The sequence below is a fragment of the Poecilia latipinna genome, unplaced genomic scaffold, assembly GCF_001443285.1.
Source record: "Poecilia latipinna isolate Pla-1442-1.1 unplaced genomic scaffold, P_latipinna-1.0 Scaffold1263, whole genome shotgun sequence".
Classification (NCBI taxonomy): domain Eukaryota; kingdom Metazoa; phylum Chordata; class Actinopteri; order Cyprinodontiformes; family Poeciliidae; genus Poecilia; species Poecilia latipinna.
In genome coordinates this window covers 151,663-170,336 of record NW_015113879.1, presented here as the reverse complement: position 1 = coordinate 170,336, position 18,674 = coordinate 151,663, and the positions used below count along the sequence as shown (strand labels likewise).

Below are 18,674 nucleotides of genomic sequence, written 5' to 3'. Positions count from 1 at the left end.
TCATGTGATACGTGATGTGAATGACAATAAAGTATCTTGAATCTTGAATCTTATACGTCATATAAAAAAATCAATCAATCTGAATACTACATAAAGTGGGATATTGGGAACACACAAACCAGTTATTTATTAAATCAAATATACTGAAATTCTGGGACCTTGTAATATTTAACTATACAATTCATGTTTAAGGTCAAAAATCAGCAACTTCCACCCAATATACAGGAAATGTTTTGTGACAGAGAGGGTGGTTATAATTTAAGAGGTGAAGGATATTTTAAAAAACAACGTATTAGAGCAACCAGGCAGAGTTTTTGTTTATCGGTGCGTGGAGTAGATGTCTGGAATGGATTGAATGATGAGTTCAAAAAAGTACAAATATAAACCAGCTTAAAAAACTGATTAAAAAAGGAGCTTATTACAAAATATGTTCTATAAGATGACTGTCTATAAATTCTATCGATGATATAAATGGTGTTTAAATAATGGTACATCTTTAAATATCATGTAAAGTGGAAACAAGTTGTCTCGTTTTGATGTTTTGACAGTTAATTGATTATAAATTGATAAGTAGGACATCAGGACATCATAAGATATTATATCTTCTACCTGCTCCTTTTCGAACAGAAAATATAAAATCTGCATGTCCCTTGGGTATAATAATTTGTTTTCCCTTTGTTTCATTCAATTGTTTTCTTTATTTATTGATTGTCTTTTCTGTCTGTTCGAAATAAATAAATAAATATAGGCATGTGTAAAATATTTTATAACCTTATGCACAACAATAGGGGGGGGGAACAGGCATAAAATCTATGAGTAAGCCGTTTCTGATGTCGGCTTCATGCTATAGCTTAGGTCTGTGCCAGCAGTTAGTTTCACATCTACATCCCACAAACAAATGTATATATTCCCCCAAAAAATAATCCAAAAATTACATATAATAAATGAGCTCAATACAGAGTTAAAGAAGTTTTAAATTTCCCAGGAAAATATGTAGCTCTACATGTTTTGACTGAAGACCTGGGATTAATTGTTCATTTCTACAGAAGAAGAATAAATCTATTTTTCCTAATGAGTAGTGAGTATCTGAATCACTAACAGAGTTAATTGGGCTTGTAGCCTGACAAGTTGTCATGAAGTGGTTGTGGGTGGTGGTGAGGATTGACGCAGAGTCCCAGGTTAGGTGAAGATGATGAAGAGTTTAATGATGAAGGCTCAAAACAGTCCAACACAGGCAGCACGGCAGAGAGGTTAACACACAGCTAAAAACCGGTAGCAACTGATACAAAGGACTGAAAACGAGAGCTAACGCTATCCAGTACTTCACAGTTCTACTGGAGCGTATAGACGTCAAACAACTGACTAAGACCGATGTGCAAACGACAAGGACCCGACAAGAGACAAAGACAGCAGGTGGGTTTAAATAGGGGGGAGGAGGGGGGTAATCAAGGGAACGAGACACACCTGGGAACAATCAATGGGGAAGACGCAGAGACAGACTCACAGGACAGAAACTGAACACAGAAAAACCTTAATATAAATACACAAAAACACGGATCATGACACAAGTATTATAAACCTGTAGTTCATTTATTAAAATGTTTATTTATAATTAGATGACAAAATAACAAATATGTTTGGTAAAATACAGAGGTATTTTATTTTGTTATTTGACAATATAACAATATAACAGTGGCGCAGTTGGTAGAGCTGTTGCTTTGCAGCAAGAAGGTTCTGGGTTCGATTCCCGGCCCCGGTCTTTCTGCATGGAGTTTGCATGTTCTCCCTGTGCATGCGTGGGTTTTCTCCGGGTACTCCGCTTTCCTCCCACAGTCCAAAAACATGACTATCAGGTTAATTGGCCTCTCCAAATTGCCTCTAAGTGTGAGTGTGTGTATGCATGGTTGTTTGTCTCTGTGTTGCAGACAAAATAGTTTCATTTACAATTTCTATATCTTCGTGTCATGTGGTGGATCTCAGCCAGCTGCTGAGAGAAAAAGTAGATCTTGGTCTCAAAAAGTTTGGGCTCTCCTGGGCTATAGTTTTCCTTATCTCCGCTCTTCGGGGTTCAGCCAATCAGTGCCAAGGGGAATGAATGCCATTCCTGCATTGGCTGCTTTACAAACACTAGCAATACCATTTTAAGTATCATTGCAAGTAGCAAACTAATAGCGTTATTAAATGGAGTCATGTGTCCATGTCTGAAGCCCTCCATCCATGCTCAAAAAAGTAGTTTGTAAAATTCAGTTGGTAAAAAATTTCAGATTTTTAGGTGAGTAAAACTAAATAATAGTCGGGATTTAAAAAAATAATACGTTCACCCATGATTTAATCAGGACACGTGTCGAACCAGGAAGACGCAGGTTTGAAGAGGGTCTGACAGTCCACACTTATTGATGAGCAAGGGTTTCATTATTCATGAATGGATTGCACAACAGGACTGAGAGCCAGCTGCCAGCTGTACAGTAGGTAAAACTGTTGACGATTACATGAGAAATTACAAAGGAGAAGAAGTGTTCGACTTTTTAACATCACTACATAGAGGAAATGACTGAGTGAAGGACATTTAGGGACAGACAGGTTTAAATATTAAAGTTCAGATAAAAAAGACATGAGGATGGAAGACAGGGGGAAAAGAAGACAACAAAACAAAACTAGTTTTCTTGACCTAGTTCCAATCATTCTCCTCATCCCCCCAAAAAAAGAAATGCCACCTTTCAAACTCCTCCCTCTGGTCTGCTCCATAAAAACACAGCCAAATGTTCTGATCCAGACTCAGACATGGGGGGAAAAAAAAGCCAAGACAAACAAACGCACAGAAAGACATCTGAGGAAACAGAGGCGCACACTCATCCCCTCATCCCTCTGCTCCACCGGGTCAACATGCTGCCTCAGAGCGTTCTGCACCCACAAACACACACACACAGATGCTCCGCTGAAAGCTTACTGGGGGCCATGCGAGTTCAAACCCGTCCGCAGAGCTTAAAAGCACTTGACACCTTTCCAACTCCGAGCTCATCTGGAACCTGTCCACGCCTGGCAAGGTCAGGGCCGCCGTTGTTAAACTCATGATTCTCGCTGCTGTTGTGTATTGCTCACAAGTCATTTCCACCACCATCTTTTTCTGACTCCGCGAGCTTTCGCCTTTGTTTCTCTTCTTCTTTGCTGCTATCTTCTCTTGTCAGGCGGGTGCTGGAATGTCACGGCGCTGGCTACGAAGGACTTCATTTACTTAGTGCAGCCATGTGTCCTTGTCTCGTAAACGCTGAGCGAGGCAGAGAGCGTGCCATCGGTGTAAGTCGACCAGATGACAAAAGCCACTTGGCAGACCGTTCAGCGTAAGACGGAAACTCACACCGGGTGAGGTTTACAAACACGGAGCATTGATAACTCAATGAACATATTCAGTCAACAATGTTGCGATAAAAATGATGCATAATCCAAATGGGAAACGGACTATAAAGCCATGCAAGATGTTAATTCGTGACTTGAGCTTGTTATGAAAAGGCTTAAAATAAATGTAGCTCTTATTGCTGCAGCATAGTCACTGAAACACTGAAGTAAGTAGATATAAAAGCTAAAAAGGAGTAAATTTCTGTCAAAAAACATATTTATTTAACATATTTATAAGAAAAAAACATCTGGACAACCTGATAATTTTTCACCATTAAAGGCATAAATTTCTGATATTAACTTAGATGTTCTTTGACAATGTGAAGTCAAAAAAGTACATGAAAAACTAATTATAAAATTAGACATTAGTGTCAAAAAATGCTCAAGTCCTCTACATTAGGACTATAGTTGTAAATTTAGGAGATGAAAGTGTCAGCGGCACATCTGGGCTCTTTCATTCTGTCAGAACGACAACATCTCACCAGGAAGGCCTTTAACGGGAAAAGGTGTTACCAAATATACGCCAGAGAGTGAAGAAGAAGCTTCGACATGGCTGCATGGCGTCTGCAACCAGGAAAAGAACCAGGATGTTCCAGTTAGTCTCTGGAAAATATCCGGATGCATATCTGCTACATCTACCACTAAAACCTTAGAGGACCTCCGGCTCTGTTTTCAAAAATGTCTGACTTTGTAATAATCTCAAATACTTTATTGTTTTATTTATTTATTTTTTTAATTCTATTTATTTATTTATTTATTTATTTTACAAATGTCTGACTTGACAATGTCAGAGAATATCAGATATTTAATATTGTACATTTACTCCATTAATCATGAAAAATTAGCTTGATGTATTAAATATTCAACTTACTTTTCTACATATGCAAATTAATGTTGACATTTTTTTATGTATCAATCTGGTGTTGGAATTTCTTTTCTTTGATCTCGCCTTATTACTCCATCATCTTTAAATTATTCTTTACTTATTTATGTTTCCATGGGGTTTAAATATGAAGTGACACAGATTCCCGTTTCTATTGGACGATGGACACAAATCTGAGTGGAAATCACTATTTATTCTGTCACCACAAAAGATCTGCATGATGCTAATGAAGAAAATATTACAAACACATCTCCAGAGCTCCCAGTTGGAGAAGAAGTCTCCATGGCAACCACCAGCATCTACAGGCTGAATGAGTGTAGAGTTTGCCAAACTCTTCTTCACACTTTGTGTGAATGGAGAATCGGTGACCACAGGCCACAACACAAACAGAATCTAGAAATATGAAACATTAAAAGAACATAACTGAGTCTAAAAACTAAATACAGAATACCAAATGTGACAAAACCAGAACCACGTCATAATCAAAATACCGAGCTAAAGTTCAAACCTTCGTCACTCTCTGCTTTATGGATTTCAGCCTTTCTAGAATAAAAAAAAAATCTGTGTGAGATTATGGTGCTGCAGCAAGAGATTCATACACATTTAGGTCTTTTTACGCATCCTTCATCAGGGAAATCATTAAATGTGACTTTCGATATGAATTCTTCTCCACAATATAAGCTGCATATTAGCTGTAGAGCCAGAACCAGGTCAAACAGACGGTTCGTTTTAATTTAGAGGTTTCCATCAAACAGGAGGGCTTAAGATCTTCTCCAAACTGGAGATATCCAACAACCGTGTCTTTCTAAGATGAGTAACTAATGAGTGTGGAAAATTCATAGCACCATTAGAAAGAGACGTCCATGTGTTTTAAAGGTGTCCTTTTATTGCTAAGCTGGAGCGTTTAGCAATAAAAGTGTGAAAACAAAAATATTCACAGCACCCTGTTTTTTTTTTCTTTTTTTGCATTTTGTCCCACTTTAGTGTATTATATGTGGATGTTATGTGATAGACCAACACAAAGTAATGCATAACTGTAAAGTTTGTGCTTTTCATGATCAAATAAATAGGATTAAGTCATAAAAAAACAAAGTTAGTACACTTTTCCCTTTACTAAAAATAAATCGCAAAAGAAAGGAGCTTCAAAAAGTCATGTGAAAAATGAAAAGGCTGTCATTGTTTTCTTATGGTCTTTCCTTGTTTTTTAAAGTATTTCATCATTCGTAGGGACGCACTGTGGAGATGTGACTGAAAAAAGGGTTTGTTGCCTAATGGCAACATGGTTCTATAGTTCAGCTAGAAGAGAAGCACCAGCTAAATGTTAAAGTGTAGGGGTCTTCTTTCATTCAGCTGACTAGAAGTGCACAGCACCAACATGACAGGAGAAACGTAGCTCAGTTACTCTACCCTCCATGTGGCTTTAGACTTTCTTCAACATCTAAATAAAAGGACTTTAAGCTGTTAGAGTAAAATAACTGACAGTTTATGAGGTTTGAAATTCCTAAAAATAAATGTAAGGGAACTATTTAATCACCAGTGACATCTATGGCATCGTAATGAAGAACTAAAGCAACATTGACAGAAATGTGAGAAATGTGTTGCATATTTTTCACAAATATCCTGCATATCTAGTCACTCTCTCCTCATCTGTTGTTCTGATTCTCTAAGGCTGTTTTCACACCAGGTAGTCCAGTAGACTCTGTTGAATCGGGGACCAAAACTGGCTGCACCAAGAACTACAGAAGGAAACAAGTCAAAAACCTCTGAAGAAGACACTGAGTACGTCAGATTTATTCAGCTGTAGGATTTTTTTTTTGTCTCTGGTAAAAGACCGGGAGCCATTTCTCCCGCTAGAGCTAGACTCACATGTTTGTTTTGGTTGAATTCACCCACAATGCCTTGCATTATAGTCCACTTCCTGCTTTTGGAGCGTTCTCCGATCCGCTCGATGTTCACATATACACTGAACCGAACTGAAAGTGAACTTTGGTGGACCGCAGTTCACTTTTTTGTTCAATTCACACCTCCTCAAACGAACAAGACTTCTTCCTAGCCAAACAAAACGGACTCAGCTGTGAACTGTCCAGGAAGTGGAGCATCCTTCCAGCCAACTGAGCGCTTCATTCAGTTCAGAGCAGATAAACTCTTAGCCAATTGCTAATCTCCTGATTGAACACTTGAAGACAAAGGTTATCACCAAACAAATTTAGTTAAGGCAGCGAGGGGCGAAGGATCTCAGCAGCACTCGCAACTGATCTAATCAGCTACACAGCTAAGTTGATTATAAAACTGCAGGTCTGAAGTGCAGACAATGGCCGGGGAGGAGCAGAGCAGTGCAGATGAGGGGAAAATCACCAGGAGGAGGGATGAGAGGAGGTGTGAGCACCAATCCACAGAGGTGAGCGAAGAAAGCAGAACAGATGAAAACAGACGTGGGGGAAAAAAAAAAGGGACCAGAGAAGAAGAAAAGAGAAGACGGTGGGAGCGAGCCGGACAAAGGCAAACAGCAACGGGGTTAGGATAAGGTTCAACAGAGCAGGGAGCGGCGCAGGAGAGTTGAACAAAGCGGTTCAGACACACACAAACAGGGTAGGGGGATAATATTCCGGGGGCAGCAGCAGCTGCCATGAACTCCACTGCTGGTTCAAAGCAGGAAGGAGTAAAGAAACAAGAGCAAAAGCCTCAGAAAGGAGTAAAGCGCAGACCAGAGCTGAAGTGATATCACAGGAGTACAGAGATCCCTCGTTTTTCTTAGGGGCTGCATTATGAAAATAACCCGCGATAAGTGAAATCCGCAAAGTAGAGTTACTTTTAGTTTTTACAATTATTATACAGCATAATTAAATACTCTACATTGAAATCAAAGAACAAAACCTGTTTTCAGGTCAGCGGATGTGCAAGTTCATCAATCATGTCATTAAAGCGTCTCCTCCAACCTGCCCGTGAGATTCACAGCTGTATCTGCGGCAGAGCGATGGATCTCGTCAACCGAGCCTCTGGTCGGGTTTTGCTCTGCCTCTGGCCACAGTTTTTTCCAGCAGGCATTCAAAGTTTTCAGCTTTCATCTCCTGAATGGCCAATCTGTATTACTTATATTTAAATACCGTAACGTTACTGGTACACAAATAGAGAAGGAGCTCGGAGGCTGTTTAGCCAATCAGGACGCAGAACACAATGCACTGTGAAAAATACTGCACAAAAAAATCCGCGAAGCAGCGAGACCGCGAAAGGTGAACCACATTATAGAGAAGGATAACTTTACACGGCTGAGCTCCGAGGCCTTGGTGAGGGCGGCTGGGGTTCACATGCAGTCAGCCACAGAGGTGAGCTGAGCGTGTGTCTCTGCTGATGCCAAAGTGGGATGTTAGAGTGTGATTATAAAAAGAAAGAAAAAAAAAAGTGGTGTTTTTGTATTAACTTAAGCTTCTGGTGAGCAGCTAACACCAGGATGGCAGAAAATGTATACAAAGTCTTCATAAGCCTTTTAAGCAAATCTATTTACTTTGTAACATTACAACCAATATAATCATACTTTAAAAGGAGCTTATTTCTGTTCAAGCCAATATCCATACGCCTGAATTAAAATTAACAGGAAAAAATACTTCAGAAGTCATCTGAACATGAAAATAAACCTTATATCTGCTAGCTATACAGCTACTAGCTACTAGCTTGCAGTGCTAGCTATACAGACCGCCTGATGGCAACAAGCCTAACCATAAACCCAGATCTAAAATTAAATAGTTTAGATTAAAGCCATTTAAAGGAATGGCCAGGTCAATGTCTGGATTAAATTCGATTGAGGAAAAGTGCCAAATGTCACCATCCATTCTCCAAGTAGAACAAGGTTTGTTGGTAGAGGCTTACCCCCAAACATTTGCAGCAAAAACTGTTTCTAAGCGTTGTATATGAACTGAACTCTTGTCAGATCTCTTTCTAAAAACTTGTCAGAAAGCATGCATTATTTTTCTCCCACTTCATATTATGCACTTCTTTATGTTACTCTGCCAAAATTCAGGTATTTTTCATAAGGATTATCTAAAAATGAAAATGGACAAGGCACAGGGGTCTACAATTCTTTTATAGTGTGCGTGTGCGCGTGTTTGTGTGTGTGTTTGTGTGTGTGTTTGTGTGTGTGTTGGTGTGTGTCCCTTCAGCTCCATTTCAAAGCAGCATTGTTAGAAGACATGAGCAGGAAGCCGATTTTGTCACAACAGCAACCCGAGCCGTGTCCTCACTGAATCCCTGACAGCCTCTTCAGTAAACACGCCTCAGACGGCGATGCTCCTGCTGCACAGACAGACACACCTGCTCCGTCCTGACAGCCTGTTCCTCAGCATTAAACCCCCACACTGTGAGCGAGCCGACACGGACAGCGGCAGGGAGATGAGACTGCTCCTGAAAGCACTCTCTCCGGCGCTGTGCTCCGGAGCACACCGCCACAGGGGACGGCGTTCGCCAACTGAAACGCCACTGGGACCAATTAGGCGGAGCGCGGCGTGGCGCGGCCGGACACACGCGTTGAGACCGGTTCAAGGGGCCTGCTGCTGCTGAAACGGGCGGCTGAAGGGGCGGGCGCACGTTTCAACAAGGGATCTGATCTCTGTGTAGGGAAGGTGTGGGATTTGAGTGTGGACCAGCATCTGTGTTCTTTTGCTAATATGCTGATCTACAGCAGACTGAGACGCTGAATCACCTGAATGTGTCCTTTTATGAAGCAGCTGAATGTGGCATTTTCCCTTTAATTAACCAATGTCATATTAATCTGTGTTAATTTAAAGGAAAGTCTAAATACGGTTTGCTGCGTCCTCCGTCTTACCTGAGGACTTCATTGGGGTTGCCTGAGATTGGGGTCTTCTTTTCCGGCGCTCCGTGGCATTCAGATTTCAGCAAGGTGTGAGGCCCGCGGTCCATCATCATGGTGGACGTTGCCATGGTGATGATCGCCACACCGTCCCGAACACGGGCTTCCAGACCGTAGTCCCACTCATCGTAGGAAACGGAGAGCAGACCTGCGGCGACGAGGTGAGATTCAGAGTACTGACAGTATAAATATTTGCCCTTTTGCTTTATTTCTCTTTTGTCAGATTTAAATGTTAAGCTTATCAAATATTGTCAAAATTCAAAGATAACCTAATAAACCTGCCTTCTGCCCCCTCTTATTAAATCACAAATTAACCTGGGTGACATCACTAGAGGTGATTACTGTCAGACCAGCAGAACAAATAAATCATTAAATAAAACAACCAGTTGACGACTGGCTATAAAATGCTGCACTTTCATTTAATTAAGGAAGATATGAGTCAGCTGATTCTTCTCCAGGCAATTTATAAAAGGAATGAGGACAGGTCAACCTCGCTGTACACAGAGAAATGAAAGTCCGACTCAGTTTTACCCAATACGATTGACAACAAGGTTACAACACTGGGTTAGTCCATAACATGACATAACTAGTTTTCCTATCCTAAATAGAGACAATGTGTTTCTCATTCTGGGTTGTGCTTCTGAGTTTAACGCTCCTAAAAATGGTTGTAAAAGGAATAATGGAGGAACGTTGTGATGCTTCCTGAAGGCAGAGTGTCTGAAAGAGCAGGAGCTTCTTAAAGGGACAAAGGCCCAATTTCAAGGCATCAAATCACAACGTCAAATTTCTTTTGAGCCATATTTGATATTGTTAGCATTTTTATACCAAATGATGGTTACTTGATTGGGCTATAAAATGATGCTATGTGGCTATAAAAGGTGAGAAACAAAGTCTTAGACATCTGTCAGTCTTGATATTCCTTGGGATTTACAAAGTAAACGAGTGCCATAATCCACAAATGGAGAAAACGTGAGAACAGTGGTGAACCTTCCAGGTGAAGCTGGATTCCTGACTGACTTCAAGAGAGCTTCCAGGACTCATCCAGGAAGTCAAAAAAATACAACATCTAAAACACTGCAGGTTTCACTTTCCATAATTAAGGTCAGTGGTTATTATTCAACAATAAGAGACTGTGGGGGGAAAAAAAGCCAAATATATCAATATATTTGGGAAAGTACTCCAAAAAAAAGCACTAAAATAAGTCTTTAGTGTGGCCAAGCCAAAGTCTGGACCTAAATCGGATTGGGATCCTGCGACATGACCTGCAGATACAAGTGAGCTAACAATCCTCAACACCAACATAAAAGACTTATTGATCGTTATCACAAACGCTTGACGGCAGCTGTTGCTGCCAACGGTGTTGCACCCAGTTATTAGCTTTAGTGGAGAATGAGCTTTTTGTCTGGTTATCTGAAACATTAAACTGAGACAAAAGCACAGACAGAAGAAATCTGTGGTGGCTGCCAAAAAAAACCAAAAACAAAAAAAACAACGGTCTTATAGAGAAGAGAGGCAGGAAGGGAGACACTGTTCTGTTAGAGTTCATACGATTCAAGACGATGGGTACAGGGTCTGATGATTCAGGGAGGCCTCAGACTGAGTCTGTCACCGTACAGAGTTTGTCCTTCTGTCCAAAACTTTGTCTGTGTCTGCTGGACTTTGTTCCGCCTGTAGCCTTTTCTCTTGTCTTTGTTTTTTTTTTTTTTAATCTTTACAAACATGTATTTTCATTTATGTGTTTCGGTGTGTTTATTTTTCTCAAAGCCCATCTCCAAGGGTGACCTTGAGAAAACTCATTCTTCATTACATTGTCTTGTAACCAAGTGTTTAAACCAGTCAACATAATTGTCTGAAGCTCTGGGAATTGTTTTGGTTTTCTGTGAAGCCGGGGTCACAGCTGGCACTTTGGTTTTGCTCGTTATCCTATTTTGGAACAATATTAATCTGAAACGAATTAAGAAAAAGAGAACAGACTAAAGTGTATAGAGTGTTGATTTACTGTGAAAATCATCCAATCGTGCATCTAATAAACAGCTGTCATTTCAGATTAAAATCTATATTTCTCATTCATAATGTAATTAACTAATGACAAAGCATCAGCATTAAGTGATGAGACGCAGTGTGTGTTGCCTCGTGCAAAACTGTTGATCTCTTCTAATGACAAACTGGTGTCATGATTTCATCTCGTTTGGATCTAATCACTCTCCTCAGACCGGATTTACAACAAGTCCGTCTCCAGTTTGGAGCATCATGTAGGAGCTCATTCATTCCTCCTTGGGAAGCATGTCTGAACACGGAAACTTTTTAAAATTTTGCCTTAATGTGTCCTCAGAATTGTTGACCAAGTGTGAAGGTAAGACCCAACAGATTTACTTTCACAGGTGGAGCATTACAGCTAAAATGTTATTTGATATTTTTTGGGGTTTATTTCAAATGTAATGGAGACATATAGACAGAAGGTGGAAGGTGCTTTAAGCCAACCGATGCTAACGCTAGCCCAAAGCGCAATATTTTGGTATTATGCTATGTGCGACACATAGGGGCGCTGTGCTAGAGAAGCCACCAAAGCAATGGCGGAAAATTATTCTTAGTTGAGGACAGCTTTTTTCTTTTCATTTGAGTCGTGTCGTCTGATGACAGGGGGCTAAAAGTGGAGAGGCACAGAATAAAGCTTTGGGGGCAGAAAACAAATTGGTTAACAGACAGTTATTTCAGTAAATATTCACGTTAGCTTAAATTACTAGCAAAATGGCAGGTCACTGTTGTTTTGCAGCTGTGTGCTGTAGCTTACAGGTGTAGGTGGGTGATATTATAATGTGTCAACATGCACTACCCAAAGCACGTAGCTGTGCCCCTGTGCTAGCCGACCCATGCTAATGGACAGAAGAGAAAGAAGGTAATCCAGGTAGCTTAGCAAGCTAGTCATCAACACTGTAAATCCCTTTATGTACTTCTTATGCTATATGCATTCAAGCTCCACTTTGGTGTTGAGTGAAAGGTGCACAGCTAATCTCAACATGGCCTCTTACTGGATAGAGCTACAACCCTTTAAATCTTTGCCTGTCATTTAGGACATGAGATTATTTACACAAGCAAACAAAAAAAAAATCAGTTCAAGTTTGTTTGTATCGCAGGTTTGAACAAGGCAGTTCAAAGTGCTTTATATGATAAAAACATGAAAAAAAATAATACTGTGCAAATTTATCAGCCAAATCAATAGTTCTTTTAATCCGTGTGCATCTAAAATTTCAAAATTCAGCAACTGGGAGAGTTTACACAATACAAAGCTGTTTTATTGTAGTGCACTGAATTACTCTAGTTTCCTAGCAACTATTCATAACATTTTGCCTCAAAGTGGGGTGCCATTTAAGAAAGCCAGCGACTACAGAGCAAATTTTTTACCTCAAATTCATTTGAATTAAAAATGCACATTTCTGCTGACGTCCATTTCGGTACGTTAGAAATCATCTGGATTTCTGTCGCCGTTTCGGTCGTCGCCCCAGTTCATCTCGCCATCCATCGCTCCGTCTTCCCCGTGTCTTTCAGTTGATCTGCGTCGATCTGACAGTGTATGACCACATGTCAGCTAGTCCACTACCATGTCAGCGGGCATAAATAGACAGGCGGCCTGGCAACCTGCCCTCCTCACGGGGCCTTAGCGCTGACAGCTCCGGCCCTTCAGGACCACATCTAAAAATCTCACAGTCTTGACACTTTCTTCACACTCGCTCCCATCGCTTGTTCCTCTTTTTTTTTTTTTTTTTTAAAACACAAAATCACTGCTGCTGTGTTAAGGGAAGGAAGCGGTGGGAATGTGTGTGTTGCTTGTAAGTGACGTGTGCTCTGAGGTGGGTTCCTCTGCACCTTGGGAACACGCTGCCTGATGCATATGGATTCATTTCTCTCTCTGGGCTTGTTGAAACGTCATAACTCTGCCACGTAAACTGGTGACGTATAAACTCAATGCCGCCACATCTGAGAGATGTTTCACCGGCTAGAAAAAGCGACTGCTGATTAAAATCTGGATGCTCACTGGTAAACTCTAAAAAAAAACATTCATCTTTTATTGCAGATTTTCAAAAATGCAATCTTTAGATCACATGCATTTCTGTTCTTGTGAGGGGAAAAAAATCCCCTCTAAGAAGAAATAAGAAAATATTTGTTGTTACAAAACTCCTACAACTAGCAGCATTAATAACAATTCATAACAATTCCAAAAAAATGTAGATGTATAATTATAGTAATTCAAACTTCACCTAACTTTAACTTTAATTAACAAGTCATGTTTTTTTTGTTGTTCTTTCCTAATAATCATTTAGCAACTCCTCCAAATGAGAAAGGTAAGATAATATGCCATGTAAGCAAGGCAGAAGTGTGTTTTGAACTTCATGAAACAGGAAGTGACTTCAAAAACGCAACCTATGTTTTCTCATATCTACAGTCGGAGGAATTAAATTCTCCAGATTTTTTGAGGATGCTAGTTTCATAACAGATTACTTTGTGTTAAGTTTTGTACCAAGGGTAGAATTAAAGTTATATTCATTATATAAGTTCATTGCTATGGTCCTGCATGTGCAGTGACTTGCAAAACAATTCATACCCTTTGAACTTTTCATATTTTGTCACATTACAACCACAAACATGAATATATTACGTTTAAATTTTATGTGGAAGACCAACACCAGGTCTTCATAGCACAGAGATGTTCTAAATGTCTCCACAGATTTCTCCCTGACCTGTCCAGACTGAAACTAAAGCTAAATATACAATCATGTAACTCTAGTGGTGATGTTTTTGGTACTTTATGGAAAAATAACATGTTTACAGAGAAGATATGAATGATTTGTATTAACTAGGCGAACATGACAGCTGGCTATCCATTAGCAATAACAATGCTAAAAGGCCTAGTCTCTGGATTACACTAAAACCTTGTTAATGTTTTTTTTTTGGTTTGTTTTGTTTTGTTTTTTTACTTTATTACAAAGTCTGGTTTGCATTTATTGGTTTAAATTTCAAATGTAGAATTCGTAACTTGATAACTTATTTACACCAATAATGAAGACAATTGATGCTAGCACTTAGGAGTGATGTGAACAGAATGAACAAGGAGCGGCCTGGAGTAAGACAGAAACCTTACAGAAATGACAGAAATACAGCGAAATGAAGAAAATGGAAATGCAAATTTTGAGAGAGCAGCGAGCTGGTTCCCCAGAGCACGACTTAGCGAAGGCATCACTGGAATTACCCCCGATGTTTGGAAGCACTTCATCACACACCGTGCAAATTATTAAGCGCACCAACCAGGCAAATTATCCCCACAGCCAGCACACACCTTCTGCTGAACTCTGAACCACAAATCATCAGTCGCATGCTACGCCACAGTGTCGTCTCTCTCCATGTTTGTTTAGAAGTTGGTGCGCTTGACTGCCCCTGAAGGCATCATGTGGCTCCTTTAATGTTCAAGTTGAGAGGAGAGATAAAAGCTTGCTGGATGAATTTACGGGGCAAATATTATGTGTCCTCTTTTATTACAGAAGAATTTGTATGCTGGGCGAAGAGAACTATTATCTTTTTCATGACAATGTTTTTGGAAGAGAATTGGTTTTTGTCTGGATATGAGCATTTCTCCACTTCAGCAGGTTTTTCAGCGTCTTCGTCACAATGGGTCTCAAACCTGTTATCACAGCTACTATACCAAAGTAAATACAAAGTTTCGACTGTCTTTACGGACTTTTTGAAGCAGTTGTACAAGACAAGAAAAATAAAAGATATTTTATACACTGGCAGGCCATGTTTTGTTGAATGACGCAGCTTATTTGCTGTATGTGTTCCAGTTTTACCCACAAGTTCAAATTTTCAGGGTGGAAATTGGAAAAGGTAAAAGAAAAATCAAAGGATTCCACCAAACCCAAACTCAAAATCCAGTACGGACGCCTTACATGTAACCTAAGTGAAAAAACTAAAAATGTTTTATTACACATCTAGTTTCTGGCTCAGTCTCTCACGCTCTCAGTCACTATTGCCAGAGTTTAAGAGTACAAAAGGAAGGAAGGCAGTAGCTTGTATTGCTAACAGTAGCTAGCCTGATACTAAAAACCAACGGCCATTGTTCTTGGGCCATTGTCGTCGTTTCCGTCGTTGTTGATTTTTTTGGATGCATCATCCAAAAATTAATACACACATTGCTTCTGCTCTAATTTAAACCATACATCAAATTTTATTGTATCCACACAGTTCCAGTTCAGGTCTTAGTGTTTTTTGCAGCAAACTCCTCCACAGCACGGACGGTTCCTTCGGTCAGAAGGGGGAGCATGGCAAATTACATCTCAATAAGTTATGTTACCTTTAAAAGATTAGATTTTATACATTTATCTGATTAAATCTTCACTTTTTTTTCCTCGTTCTGAAGTCCTGCCACTTTGAGAAGCCGCTCAAAAAGACTTGCAGTATCGGCTAGTGGGGAGTGAATACAAATGCAATTGAAAACCATTTATCATTTCTCTCCCACGTCACAATTAAACACTACTTCTATTGCCTAAAAGCCCCATTGAAAGATATTTATATATGTGTCTGTGAAAAAATGTGGTAAACTTTAAGCAACATCAACACAGTTGCCTGGCACCCGCAGCAGCAGGGCCATCTACAATCTGACTTATGTTTCAGCATATTTCATTCGCCGTGAATTATACGCTTTCCTCTCCATTTGATGCTGTTCAGAATCTGGACCTGCTTCGGCTAACGTGTTCTGGCACATTCTGTACCTTATTTATCACGCATAAAACGAGAAGTTGACATTTTGCCTACTATTTGTCATTACGTCCCATTTGATTTATGCTATGATAATTCAGCTTCAACAACGATGAAAAAAAAAAAAAGGTTTGTGTATGCAGCCACTCCACAGTTCCACTTAGCAATCAGTCAGGCAGTACACAAACAACACGATTATCTCTTTGGCCGCATAAATCAAGCGGAAAGTCATTATGTGATTTAAATAACCAATACGGTGATGGATCAAACTTCAAACTCTCATTCGGAGCGTGAGCCCACCGTTTTGGCTCCCCAGGCCGACATGAAGACACACTCTGGGCCGGTCCCAGCCTGTTCGGGCCAACATGCATCATTTAGATTACAATGGACCGTCACCGATACACTCAAAATCTCTTTCTAATATTTAATTTGAGGAAATGTGGGAGAAAGAGTAAGACTGTAAACACATGGCAAGGCACAAATGCAGACCATGCAATGAAAAGTAAAATAAGTGAAGCAGACTAACAGTCAAACATTTATATAATTATGCGGCATTATATACAGCGGCATTTTGATCAAGACACAAATTTCATTGCACAACTTTAAATTAACATCCAAAGTAGCTTTTTTTTAAGACAAATTACACTATTATACTTCAAGAAACAAAATAATTTTGACAACTATTGTAAAAAAGTTCTACTATTTGTGAAATAATTACTTTTCAAGCAAGAAATAGGCAAAAGATTTCACTGCAAAAATGTTTACTAGTGTGGCAGCTGATGCCGCCCTAGAGGTGGAGTCGCCCTGGGCGTCTGCCCACTTCGCTACTGAACACACTCACCGACACCATGCAACACATTGGGCTGCGTTATTTTTCCTCCCTTTTCGACAAACATGTCCAAAAGGGGAGTAGAGGTAAGAAGTATCCCCCTGAAACTGCTTAGGACAGGCAGTGGTTTAATCATCACTGTAAGTCAAACACCAACAAGCCCCTCAAGTGCGCACATCCACCGCGACTGCGTCACGGCGAGGGGAGCAGACAGAAATAAAGGGACGTTCTGATGGTCAGAACGGCAGCTCCAGGCCCGACACTGAAAGGTTCGGCTTCCCGCTGGGAGCTGGCCTTCCTCAAACAGCCTGTCCACCTCAGAGTGCTGCAGCTTGTGTTACATTTGGCAGCCAGACAGGTGAGCCTGACAGACCGCGCGTGCGGGTTGAGTGCTTAATGCGCCCCAACTCAGAAGTCACTTGGGTTGACCTTCAAAGGTTAGAGCGACTCTGGCAGCGATGTGGGCGGAGACAAAGACGAAGAGGCTCCTAACTTATCATTACAAAAGGTCGCTTTGTTTCTTTTCTTTTCTTTTTGTTTTTTATCTGAGGAAAAGTCCCCAACATCCAAACTTAAAATCTGCAGTGAAGAAATCAGTTCTCAGCAGACCAGAAGGGAGAGAATGACGACTGTAAGCAGATGAAATCAGCTCCTTTTCACTAGAAAATAGAAGCATGTGAAGTTCGGTTTACAATTGGTGGTGAAAGCTGGTTTCTTTTCATTTCATCATGTCGTAAAATGGAACAGACCACTCTTTCTTAACTAATGGGCCCCAACTAAAAAGTGGGTCGTGGTTCACTCAGCTTGATTTATTTAGATTATGGCTGCAGAACGGATGCAGGCTGGAACAAGAGGAGGGAAAGCTTCGTAACTCTTCTCATACAGGGTGATGATCTCGAATTAAAGTAAAAAGCTAACATTGAGGGTTAGGGGCACAAGTTATTGACTATCTAAAGATGATCGCTCTCATCAACTAATGATTAATTGATAAGCGGACATTTTCTCAAAAAACTGAGCTTTCTCTTGTAGTAGGAGGGCTAACTGCCTTTCCATCACATAAAGGGATAAATTTTTCATACGTTTGAACATTATTTTGGGTCAGCTGTATTAAACACTCACTTAATAAACAGGAAAAAAGATTAAAAGAATAAAATATGTGAAATATGTTTCTCTTTTCTGTTCTGGTAAGGTCCCGCCATCTTTATTTTAGCATCAACTGGCTCAGTTTCAGAATGACCAGAGGCGCCCTCTACTGGATGGCAGCTAAACTGCAACAATGAAAAAAGGTCTTAGCAAACTTCCTCAGTTAATCAATTGGAACTAATTTTAATCTAATAACCATTAATTGGTAGTAAGTGGATTCATTGTTTGCATCCATAAAAAGGATAAAATTGTATAAAATTCACAGAAAAGGAGCCATTTTATTTCTGCCTACCTGTGGGAAACTCAGCAGGCACTACATCAGTGTCTCCAGCGACCAGCGAAGGGACGATCCACGTGTAACCGTAGCCGGTGATCCCTACGGAGTGGGCCACCTCGAAGATGGTGTTGGCCTCCTCTTTTGTGCAGTAGAGAAGAATCACAGGGCTCTGGAGCTTCTTCAGCTGGTTCTGGATCTTTGAATCGCCGTCGTCCACAGACATGTCAAGCAGAAGAACTTCCTCCAACTCCCAGCCGACGAAGCTGTTCTCGATGGTGTTTCGGATCTGAGACGGACATGGAGAACAAAGATGGGTCATGAGGTAGAGCCTCATTAACATCCCAATCCAGTAATATGGCAAAATGCCTTCAAATCCAGTGTTAAGCCAATTACAATTCATTTGTTTGCATTTTAATTAAAACATGGTTATAACACAATGCAGCCAAATTCAGTTGCTGCTAAATTATCTAAGGAAAATGTGACTCCAGTTTCAGCCTGAAGAAAAAAAAAAATCCCGAATGTGACATCATCAAACATTTGT

At 40.2% G+C, this 18,674-nt stretch overlaps 1 protein-coding gene across 1 annotated transcript in view; it reads right to left on the bottom strand.

Annotated features, from left to right (window-relative positions):
- The window catches only part of LOC106961085 (glutamate receptor ionotropic, NMDA 2B), a gene marked incomplete at its 3' end in the record, with an annotated part of 161,806 nt that overhangs the window by 18,815 nt on the left and 124,317 nt on the right, over nt 1-18,674 (bottom strand). Inside the window, exons 6-7 of the mRNA XM_015054597.1 lie at nt 18,149-18,419; nt 9,093-9,285 (exon numbers count right to left, since the gene is read on the bottom strand). Of these exons, the coding sequence (XP_014910083.1) occupies nt 9,093-9,285; nt 18,149-18,419 (464 nt within the window). The remainder of the gene's footprint in view (nt 1-9,092; nt 9,286-18,148; nt 18,420-18,674) is intronic.